Source organism: Nerophis ophidion, linkage group LG10 (genome assembly GCF_033978795.1).
Source record: "Nerophis ophidion isolate RoL-2023_Sa linkage group LG10, RoL_Noph_v1.0, whole genome shotgun sequence".
NCBI lineage: Eukaryota > Metazoa > Chordata > Actinopteri > Syngnathiformes > Syngnathidae > Nerophis > Nerophis ophidion.
Genome location: NC_084620.1, coordinates 29,320,563 through 29,332,773, shown reverse-complemented (window position 1 = coordinate 29,332,773; position 12,211 = coordinate 29,320,563). Strand labels below are relative to the sequence as shown.

Sequence of the window (12,211 nt, the reverse complement as noted above, 5' to 3'; positions counted from 1 at the left end):
CACAATATACTATATATTCTGATCATCATACTGTAATAAATGGTAAATGGGTTGCACTTGTATAGCGCTTTTCTACCTTCAAGGTACTCAAATCGCTTTGACACTACTTCCACATTCACCCATTCACACACACATTCACACGCTGATGGAGGGAGCTGCCATGCAAGGCGCTAACCAGCACCCATCAGGAGCAAGGGTGAAGTGTCTTGCTCAAGGACACAACGGACGTGACGAGGTTTTGTACTAAGTGGGGATTGAACCAGGGACCCTTGGGTTGCGCACAGCCACTCTCCCAACTGCATAATAGTCATGATTCATCATCACAGTCACGATATATAATGCACATATTCGACCATGTCAAGTTTTGATTGATTGTTAAACTTACTGTGGCTCATTATTAGAAAATATAAATAGAAACGGTAGCTATTTATAGAAAAAACAAAATGTAACGAGGAAAAGCTGATGTATTGATAATGTTTTTACAATATTAAAAACTATATTAAATATTGAATACCTCCCCGCCCCCATCCTTTGATCCAAAACGTATCTGCAAGTAATGGAACCTTTGAACATGGTACAAGCAAGTCAGATCATCTTTGATCCAACCTTTCCAAAAGGATGATCTCGGTCCCACGCAAACATAACTATTATGATTATCATGCTACAATTAGTCATCTCATGAGTGATCCAACCTTGTTTTGTACACTTGAATTCACTGAGAGAGTGTTATAAAACTGAAATTATGTCATCAGTGTTCTAAAAATGAAATTATATCAGTGTTGTAATACTGAAACTTTATCATAAGTGTTCTATGATTCTGAAGATTAGTAAGCGAACAGTAAGTACTAACAAGGTTGAGTACATAACAGTCTGCTATATTTATAAGACATTGCATTCCTTGCTAAACTGCGCCACCTGAAAATGAGGTCATCTGGTTTAAAGACAACATTCATGGTTTCATTTTTACAACATCCTTTGCATTCACCTTATTGCACTAAAGCCCAGTTGTCAGGTGAACCCTGAGGGGGCTGACATAACTACAGTGCATGTCTGCATAGACAGGACTATGACTTCATATTCACGAGACACTGCACCTTCTCAACAAACATGAAATCCTCAAGTCAGAAAATGTCCTGCAGTGAATAATTTCTATTGGCATATGGGCATGCAGGTGAACGATGGTTTAGCAGCAATGAAAGGAACTCTAAAAAAATACAAAACTGGAGTTTGGCTATTGTATACCTTAATAATTGTATTCTTGTACATCACATATTTTAACATAGATGCCCGAAACAAATGTCAATACAACAAAATAAAAAAAGACAGGCAATTGTCCAGATAACGTTCATTTTACTGATTGATTTCTGCAACATACACACAATGTGTATGTTTGATGGGAGACAAGAACACAAATGAAAGGGGGAATTATGAATAGGGGTGTGGGCTTATGAAAGCGTTCTCTTAAAAAGGCACAGGTGGGCTCGTTCTGAGATGGAGAGTGTGCATACTGTGTCTGATGGATAACCATAGAACAGGTCAAGAAAGGATAAATAGAAGGCAGTTGTTTAAGAAGTGAAACTATGTAGTGATTGGATGGAAATAATTAGACATAAAGCAACAAAACTGTGCATACAAAAATAAGCTTTAAAATAGCATTTACAAGAGAGGAAAAAATATTACTATTATCATTAACATTAATATTACAGTCTTGAACAGAGCCCAAATGGCAGTCAACAAATTAAAACAATCTTCCTTTTTAAGCATATAATTCAAAATAACCCTAAAATAATAATTTACAATTTGATGGGAAACATCTTTCATACATCATCTGTTAAAAGAAAAGAAAATAGATGCGAACTGAGCTGTACAATTATAAAAAGGATGCACTGTGGTACTGCAGTAGCACTGTAGTAGAAGATACAAGTATATGGAAAGCCAGTAAGAATTTAAGTCTCACTCTAATGTGCAACATAAACACAACAAAACAAGGATGTGTATAATGCTCATTAAAATGACAATGACCGAGATAAGACGAGGGCCAGATTACAGTCGCAGCAGTGAGGATCAGTCTGAGAGGTGACTTGTTTGCTCCTTGTTGATAACTTGCGTATAGTTTAGTACATAAATAAAACATAAACATTGTGGTTTTCTGAACTTATGAACAAAAGATGGAAACTTTAGGACTGCTGCCAAAAACCAAACTGTCACTTTATAAGACGGTGGTGGAAAAAACAGAGGTCAGCATTTAAGTACTGAAGCGAACACAATAGACACTCTAGTCTTTCCGTTTCTATGTTCCTTAGAAATATAGCAGAAAGAAAGACGATCTCATCTTTCTTCCAGTTACAATGTCTACATTTGGTCAAAGATAAGGAAGTCTTTATTTACTGTCAACAAGAAGCAGACTGGTCCCACATGGCAGATAACCAACAATACTTTCAGTCCTTCTTGCTGTGTGTGTGGAGGAGCAGAACAAGACTCTCTTGGTGCCTTGTCAGCTTGGTTTGGAACCAGCCAAGTGAGATCTTGGTCCGTCTCCAAAGGGGACGATATTGTTGGTGTCCACCAGGGGGGGTAATTGAGGGCCCTCAGGTGAAATATAGCAGTTATCGCACCCTAAAAGTAAACACAGAAATGTAATAACACAATAAACATTGTCACCTGTTGTCAGAAGAAGTAAACTTACCCACCGAGGTCTGCTTTGATATCAGCTGATGCTGACTCAGCTCTTTTCTTTATACACTCACACTTATCTGCTGACAGGGACACGCACAACATGAAAATGAGCATTAGTTAGGCTTGCAGACATGTCGTCAATAGTTATGAGCTTGAAAATAGTCACTATGAATATTAAATATGAATATTACATTTGGGTGGGCCAAACAAAACGACCAAATTTGGCCACATTTCCGGCCTTAACAATAATAGCGCTTCGCGTAACATATGGTCCAACTGCACTGACAAAAAATGGCGGTGGCTTTATTAGATATTGATTCATGTTCCTATCAATTACAGTAAAAGATCACTGATACTCATTGCATAACACGCTGCACTCTAATATACAGCTGATAGTTTATACCAAAAAGTTTTTATGTGAAGGGCTTCATGACTAATTACGTCCCTGACGCACCGCACCCACTTACATTATTAGTTAAATATTTTATTAACTAAAATGGTCTGGAAATAGAATGTGTAGAACTTTAGTTCTTTGGTATGTCTAGTCATTGATTGCATTAGTGTCATTAAAGTGTTGAAGCTGAGCCATCGACTTCAATAATAACTATAATTTAATACTTTTTTTAGAGTTCTTTTAAAAAACTCACAAACACTTTACAGGGTAAAAAAAAAAAATATGAGTGTAGAAACAGAACACATGCAGTTTAAAAATGTAAAGTACCAGTATCAGTGGAAAATACATGCGATTTATATGCTGAATTGTTTTTCCTATTATCTGTTAAACCATATCTAATTATATTTCCAATCCACAAAGTATGTGAACATTTCGTCTACACATTAAAAAAATATCATCATTCAGAACGGCCATTTTGAACATGCGACTTTGGCAATTTCGGTACATTCGGGATCTGATGACAACACGGGTGGAAACTCCTCTGCACTCTGCCCGTAGTCAGCAGATAAGTAATAGTGGAAATACGCAAAAAATAGGAAAGAGATGTGCCGTTTGTCATTTACAATCTCTATGTAAGACAAACACACTTTTTTTTATGCCATTCTAAATAGTAAATAAATGCTAGCTTAAGTCAGCAAACAATGGAGTCTTTTATTCCGCCCACAGAGTCCACTAACTAACCATTCAAAAGCCGCCAACAGTGCTCCACTTACATCTCGCGACCTGAATATTAGTGATATTGTGATTATAAGTGCGAACACAGACAGCCTATTTTTAGCATTGCATTGATCACTAAGAGCAAACTAACTTATGCTGCTATACCGACATATTGAGCCAGTTGGTGTTCTGTTGCTGCTTTGCCCCTGAGTTAGTGAGACTTATTTCTACACTAAAATTCCTGCCTCTCACTTGGATAGCAGAATGTTGTATACATAAACCGAGAAGTTGATAAACTTTGACATTTAACTTAGACCTGTAGATGGCGAGAAAGACACAAAAAACCGCTAACCCTTTTTGAGGGTTATGATTAATTCTTCATCTAAATGCGAAGATATGAACATCCCACCAGTCTGCTTCCCAGTGAGAGCAGACAATGCACAGTAAAAGCCTGCTTTACTAAAGGTTTGCGTGTACTAAAACACACGCAAACTTCATAGCTACTAAACATGTGCAAAGTGGATTGCGCCTGTTAAGTGTGCAGAATAAGGCGTCCAATTCATTTTGCGTTTTAGTCTTCATTAATATGCCAAATATATGCTGATCATCAAAATACTCCTGATACTGGGAAGAGAAGATGCAAAGATTATTATTTAGCACGCACAATGTGCTTCATCAACTCTCATCACTGTTTTAAGAGCACTATTTAGCTTTTTATTTAGCAGGTGTTAGAAGGAAGTGCAAACTGGTAGTTGTACACACAGCTGCAGGATCGGTGCTTGCGCTGCAGACAGACGATGGAGAGACAAGAATACGTTGTCTTTTACGTGTGTGTGTCAACATTTTGGACGGTCAGAAAAAAAAAAAATTTAACATATCATTTATTCAACAACATTATTTTATGGTTGTATAACTTTTGGAGGGCTTAAAAGGAAACTGCACCTCTTTTTTTTCATTTAACCCATCGTTCACAATCAGAACAGACATGTTTTTTTTTTAAACAATTTAAAAAGAACGCTTGAAAGGTGTGGCTAATGGAAGTCACAGTTGTAATCTTCAAAGCACTCTAAAACAACTTTACAACCCTCCTGCATTGTTTTATATACACAGTGCACATCTATATATAATGTAGTAACAGACACGTTAATAAAAATATGTAATATGTTCAATATTTACTGTATTTTGATAATTGTAATCATTTGAATCAATGATTTTTTTCTCACACATTGGTTTGTTTCCTATGCAGCACACATCTGACCTCTGGCAACATGTGTTCCTACTTCCTGAATGACTTGGTAATAGACAACAAAGACAACGAAGACGACTATTATTGGACAAATGAGGATTTACAACCTTATACTTTTGAAGCTAAATATACTGCTGCTTATAGAAGCAAGCAAGAAGGAAGAGTGAGACGTTGGAGCAGATGGAAGCCAAAAGAGGGGGATGGAAGCGATTTTGGTGTTACAAATATGGAACTTGGAGCCAAGCTATTTCGACATAAATGGATTGTTTACCCAAAATCTACAGGAAACGTCCCCGGCCAGCTGGACCAGACGAACAACTGTCCAACGAGTGAGTAACACTTTATATTGATCATGATACACGCAGCACTTTGTGTATTAATACAACTAAAGTACATACACTGTCTGGCTAGCTGTGGACAAACAAATGTGGGCTGCTAATACTTTACAGACAACGTAATAAAATTGTTTATGTTGTCCAGTCAGTACAGATTGGTGTCCTATCGCAGTATTATGCATTACAAACTTAGTGTTTCGTGCTGACGTGGAAGCTAACTTATTTCTTGGCACAGTTACATTTACGGCTAATACCAAAGTACGCCGATGTGTTAGTACAATAGAAAAAAAGTTCCTCAGTGTTCGCTCTTACAATAACAATGTTGCTACAACTTGGTTATAATACGGGTTAGGGATCTCAAATGAAGTATTGACGGTTTTTGAATGCATTTTTAAAGTGATCTAAATGTCAGAGTTAGTTTGTGACGAACCCCAAAATGCAGAGATGGAGGTAGGCATTGAATGAGAAAACATGATTAAATTAAAATATTAAAACAAGAACAAACCAAAGGGGTACAACCAAAAGCGCGCACGAGGCGGATAACAAACTAAGGGAGCTAGCACGGGAACTATAGAAATAACAAAGGACCTTAACATGGAAACTAGATAAAACAAAAAGGGTCTAGCGTGGAAGCTAGCAGGAAAACAAAAGTCGTAATGTGTAGTACAAAACAAATTGGAAGCAGGGAACAAAGAACAGTAAGCTACAAACATCTTACGGATAAAGCTTACTGCTACGCTGCAAATACAAGACACGGCACAATACGACAGGAGCGACAATAGCGACATCGACAAGACAATAATCCAGCACTGATGGAGGACAAAAACAGGTACAAAAAGGATAGGGCTGATTGACACCAGGTGTGGCCAGGTGCCAATCAGCCGCAGCTGAGGAGAAACAGTGCACAGGGAAAAAAACAGGAAACAGACAAAATAAGAGCGCTGACAGGAAACACTACACACACAGGAAACAAAGACAAATGCAGAGAGAAAAACTAAAACATAGAAAAAAGGTCAGGGGCAAACCTGACAGTAGCCCCCCCTTCCCATAATGGATATCAGATATTTAACAAACCCCTTCTCCAGAGAATAAAACAGTCCAAAAGTCAAGGGAGGGTGGAGGGAGGACAGGGCGGTGGGCCGCCAGGCCAAGCGTACCCGCACCCAGTGGGGAAGAGTCAAGTGGCGATGGCGAATAGAACGCCGCTGCAATTTGCGAGGCGGTCGCCCATGAAACGACCACCTCAGTGGCAGACAAGAGAATGGTGGCGCCCTCAGCTGCTGGCCCACCGGACAGAATGGTGGTGCCCCCTGCTGCTGGCCCACCGGAGAGGATGGTGGCGCCCCCTGCTGCTGGCCCACCGGAAAGGATGGTGGCGCCCCCTGCTGCTGGCCCACCGAAGAGAATGGTGGCGCCCCCTGCTGCTGGCCCACCGTAGAGAATGGTGGCGCCCCATGCTGCTGGCCCACCGGAGTGCGTGGTGGCGTCTGCTGGCCCACCGGAGTGCGTGGTGGAGTCTGGTGGCCCACCGGAGTGCCTGGTGGAGTCTGGTGGCCCACCGGAGTGCCTGGTGGAGTCTGCTGGCTCACCGGAGTGCGTGGTGAAGTCTGCTGGCTCACCGGAGTGCGTGGTGGAGTCTGCTGGCTCACCGGAGTGCGTGGTGGAGTCTGCTGGCCCACCGGAGTGCGTGGTGGCGTCTGCTGGCCCACCGGAGTGCGTGGTGGCGTCTGCTGGCCCACCGGAGTGTGTGGTGGTGTCTGCTGGCCCACCGGAGTGCGTGGGGGCGCCGTAGGTTGCAGACCCACCGGAGAAGACGGTGGCGTCTGCCGGCCCACCGGAGATGATGGTGGCGTCTGTTGCAGAACCACTCGAGATGATGGCGCCGTCTGTTGCAGACCCACTTGAGATGATGGCGCCGTAGGTTGCACACCCACCGGAGGTGATGGCGCCGTAGGTTGCAGACCCACCGGAGGTGATGGCGCCGTAGGTTGCAGACCCACCGGAGGTGATGGTGGCGTCTGCCGGCTCACCGGATATAATGGTGGCGTCTGCCGGCCCACCTGGGATGATGGCGGCGTCTGTTGCAGACCAACTGGGACGCGAAGTAGCTGTGCCACCCCATCTGCACAGCTACTGATAGCCCCCTCCCTCAAGGGACGGATCCAAGACGACCCCAGATAGGCCCACAGACAACAGGCGTGGGTGGGAGAGGGCTTGAAAAGCGGCCGAACTTTCCTTTAAATTAGCCATTAATTTTAACGCTATCTGAAGCCTCTCTGCCATAGACATCTCTGCGGGGTTCAAATTTGGCTGGATGATTTAATATAAATACTATAACAAAACCGAAAAAAAGGGTCCAAACAAAAAGCGCGTACGAGGCGGATAACCAACAAAGAAAGCTAGCATGGGAGCTAGAAAATAAAAGGAGCTTAGCATGGAAGCTATCAAAAACAAATAGGGCTTAGCATGGAGGCTAACATAAACAGAACCGGGAACAGAAGTTGTTACGTGCTGTATAAAGACAAATTGGAAGCAGGGAATAAAAAAAAGGAAGCTACCAACATCTAACGAAAATATAGCTTACCGCTACGCTGCAAAGATACGACACAAAACGACAGGTAGCAACGACAAGAGCGACATGTGGAAACGACATGACAATAATCCAGCACTGACTGGAGGACAAAAGCAGGTACAAATAGGATCGGGCTGATTGACACCAGGTGTGGCTATGTGCCAATCAGCCGCAGCTGAGGAGAAACAGCGCACAGGTAAAAAAACAGGAAACAGACAAAATAAGAGCGCTGACAGGAAACATTACACACACAGGAAACAAAGACAAATGCAGAGGGAAAAACTAAAACATAGACAAACTGTCAAGGGCAAGCCTGACACTAAAGGTAGAACTGATTGCTCCCATTAGCTGCATTGCTAGCCACCAAGAATGAGCCAATTTTTACATATTAGAAAGTAAAACAAAAAAAACATTTTGTCTTTCTATCTCTCATAATGATTGTGAATAATAGGCAAAATTCTAGAAAAAAAGTGCAGTTCCCCTCTAAGGAGCTGATTAGAATGAATTTTAATGATGAATTTTGGTGTTGTTTAATAGTTTTTAATGACGTCCGATTTTTCACATCAAAAATATATTACAATTTTTCTTTCTGTTTTTTTTCATCTTGATAGGAGGAAGTACAGCCTCTCTCCAATGAGCACACCTTCCAAAGTTTAAAAAAAAAGGTTGCGTCAATATAGATGCACTGCAAAACTGCTTCTAAATTGCCCATAAAAAGTAGAACACGTCTCCTGTGTGTTTGAAAACCGCAAAACCAATAAAATGAAGGTGCAATAAATGAGGGTCTCTGTGGTGGTGCCCCATATAGAACACGTTAGATCCTCAATATAAATAAGGCGGTCTGCATTCCTGTACAATTGCACACGCAGTGTTAGTAAATCACACGCAACACGCCCCATAATAGTACATGCTATTTTTTAGATTGCATTGCACACACTGTTTAACGTGTGGTGTTTGGATCTTAGTAAATCAGGCCTGTAGTATTTGTTTTACTAAGTATGCAGTTTGTATTAATTGTTCAGCACTTGGCAAAACTGCTGTGTAATGCTTTTGTGTTTTACTAAAGCTGGATCTGTTTAGCACACAGCTTTTAAAACTTGTTGCTCATCCTCCTTATATACACGTTAATAAATTTAAAGTTCTGGATCATAATATGTCCTAAAGTTGTCTCTCAAAAAGTATGCCGTGAGTAGTAGGTTTGTTGTTGTCGAAGGGAACTGTGGTCCCCCCATGTACGTCATGAATCTTGTGACTGCTCATGCTCATTATCTCTCAGGAGTCTCTGCAATATTATATTATTTTGATTATATCTATTTACTCGCAAACTTAGTAAGTCTGTCGGTGTTATAAATCAGACATATATGATAATCGCTTCAATATAGAGTCAACATGTTTTTCACAATATACCGGTACTTTAAATATCATAATGTGATGTGTTACTAAATTTTAAAGATTTAAAAAGTCCCAAGTTAAAAGCAGCGCAGATCAGGTATGTTTTTAAGTTAAGCTTGAAGCTGGTCGTGTGAGCAGTGGAGGTGGGAATCTTTGGGCACCTCACAATTTGATTACGATTCAGGAGCTATGATTCGATTAAAAATCGATTATTAACGCATCTTTGATTTATGTACTTTTTTTGTTTCACTAAATAAGTATAAATCACTTGCTACTTTCAAAGATAAATAATTTGGAAAAAGAAAGAGTTAAATTAACTCCTGAATTTATTAAAAGAACATAAATGTGTGTAAAACTATAAGTGCCCTATAATAAAAAGGAGCTGGTCAGATCGCTTGGTGAGATGGCTCGCTGCAGTCAGCCCAATTTTAGAACCGTCTGCATGACTTTATTTATAATTAATAAATCGGTTATCAATGTTTACTAATCGATTCTATAATCGTTCATGTCCGAAATGCGATGCATCTAAAAATCGGTCATTTCCCCCACCTCTAGACAGCAGTGTCATGGGTATGGGGATGGGAGTTCCACAGGGAGGGGGACAGCCCCAGAGAAAGTGTCCCACCCTAGCTTAGTCCTTGGGACTAATGAGCAATGAGGTGGTTACAGGAAGTTGTAGAGTGGAACAAGTCTTAGAGGTGAAAAGAGACCTGGTTCTGTGGTGCTTTGTGGCTGAGGGTGTTTGGGTGCAGTAGATGACAGGGAGCCAGTGAAGGTTCTGATGGACAGGTGTGATTTGGTCTCGGGAACATGCACGGGTGAGGACGCAAGCAGCGGAGTTTGGAAGATATTGGAATTTGTTGAGGAGATTGGTGGTTGTGCAAAAGAGAAAGTAATTACAGAAGGCACAAGTGAGGGTTTTAGCTGCATAGAAAGAGAGAGAGAAAGAGAGAGGAGTGAAGGCCGGAAAAGTTCTTGAGGTGGTGAAAGGACTCCTTGATAAAGCAGTTGGGCGAAGGTGAGTTTACTAACGCCAAGGTTCCAGCAGAGGGGTGAGGGTGTAGAGTTATCAAAAGAGAGGTGCAAGTCTTTGGCTGTTGAGTGAGGTAAGGGAGTTTGGACCGATAATGGCGTCAGATATGGTACAGTTCAGTTTTGGTGTTTGCCTCCAGAAGTTGATATCAAAAAGACAGGTTGAGAGGGCAGAATAAATCTGAAGGTTGAGTGATTTTTTTGGATGTGTGGAGTTGAATATCATCGGCCTAACAATAGAATTGGAGTCAATGGCGATGGATAATCTGACCAAAGGGGAGGAGGTAGATGATGAAGAGGAAATGACCAAGTACCAGACTGATTGACTGTGTTCACTAGAGGAGGAGCACTTATTTCAAAATAACAGTTTCCGGTCTTTGAGATAAGATGTCAGCCAAGTGAGGGTGTAGTCCGTGAGGTGGAAAAAAATATTTTAGGCGAGAAAGTAGGATAAAATGATTGACTCTGCAGAGAGGAGGAGATCCTTTGTGATCTCAAGGAGGGCACGGGTATGAGAACCTGATTAAAATTGTTCATAAAGTTTGTTGTTGGTGAGATGGGTCTTGATTTGGGTGGAAACAACACCTTCAAATCTCTTGGAAAGGAAAAGGATCCAAAGTTATTGAGATCATCGGGATCAAGTCCAGGTTTCCTAAGGATGGGGCAGGCAGTTTGAAAGATTAAAGGGACAGTGGAGGAGGTAAAAAGGAGAGGAGTTTGTAGGAGGGAGGCAGCATTTTAACCAGGAAAGATGGGCTGGGGTCTAGAAAGCAAGTGAAGGATTTCATAAAAATGAAGATTAACTTCCAAGGGGGCGCAAAGAGTGGGTTGTTCAACTGCAGCCAAACTAAACAGTCATTTGATGAATGCCCGGGTTTCTTCTGCCCATCAGACACAGAGCATCTCGGGAAGTGTATGGAAAGTGGGTGTGGCCTTGGCCGAACTGGACGTTGAACTTCCGCATGATAATTGGATGATTTGTCTGAAGCCGAATCCCTTTTTGATTGACAGCAAAATGAGAGAATCAGAGATCTTGAAATATAAATCACTGCCAGAGCATTTTCCAACTTTCATTCCATTGTTCCAAGTTGATATGGACAATTATACAATCCTCAAGTGACGTTTTCTTTGGGAAATCTAGCCTATGTATGTATTTTATCTGCTATTGAAGACTGCATTCATGTTTAGAGAATAGCTGAAAATTAGCTTCCCCACTTGAAAGACCAGCATCTGCCACCGGTGTGTAAGCTAGCATCCACCTACCGAGACAAAGATAGTGAACGACTGGCACGAGGCTTCACTTGATTTCTTCATATTGCTATAGATAACTCAATAGTTTATGTGCCCATAAGTGCCAAATGTGATTGGGAACAATTGATTAGATTTTGGAGCTCATTTGGATTCACCATCTGTATTCAGGATTTTTAATTATTGTGTACTTTTTTAGTTGAAATAGTTATCGTGTTTGCAGCACTGACAGATGAGTGTGTGCAAAAAAATAAAACGCTCTCGTGTATGAAAAAAATGAAATTATTCTCATATTGGAGTGAATGAATTGAAAAGACAATTGACAATTTTTGTCAGGGGACACACCTTTGAGTGAACCAGTCCACTCGGCTGAGGTTGCTGTCCGCACTTCAAGAGGGTCTGAAGGGAGAAAAAAAGCAAACATTTGAAATTCATCATGGAATCAAAAGTAAACTTCACTCATTCATTCATTCAAATTTTAAAATCAATAAAAAGCAATCTGTAAACTCCGCATTCGTTCATTTTTTTGTACTTCCTTTTATCAACAAACATATGCGAAGAGCGCACTCTGGTGTTGTACAAATAGCATATCTAATTTT

At 41.0% G+C, this 12,211-nt stretch overlaps 1 protein-coding gene across 18 annotated transcripts in view; it reads right to left on the bottom strand.

The window, feature by feature from the left end:
• Positions 1-1,330: 1,330 nt before the first annotated feature.
• LOC133560611 (tyrosine-protein phosphatase non-receptor type 12-like) overlaps positions 1,331-12,211 on the bottom strand; it is a 60,886-nt gene continuing 50,005 nt past the window's right edge. For 5 of the 18 annotated variants that reach the window (XM_061913320.1, XM_061913313.1, XM_061913319.1 and 2 more), the window contains 3 exons: positions 11,958-12,011; positions 2,687-2,753; positions 1,331-2,616 (listed from right to left, as the gene is read on the bottom strand). In XM_061913320.1, the coding sequence (XP_061769304.1) occupies positions 2,607-2,616; positions 2,687-2,753; positions 11,958-12,011 (131 nt within the window). In that variant the 3' untranslated portion in view covers positions 1,331-2,606. Of the gene's footprint in view, positions 2,617-2,686; positions 2,757-11,957; positions 12,012-12,211 lie in introns of those variants that run through there. The other 13 variants (XM_061913307.1, XM_061913312.1, XM_061913305.1 and 10 more) reach the window with 4 other exon arrangements.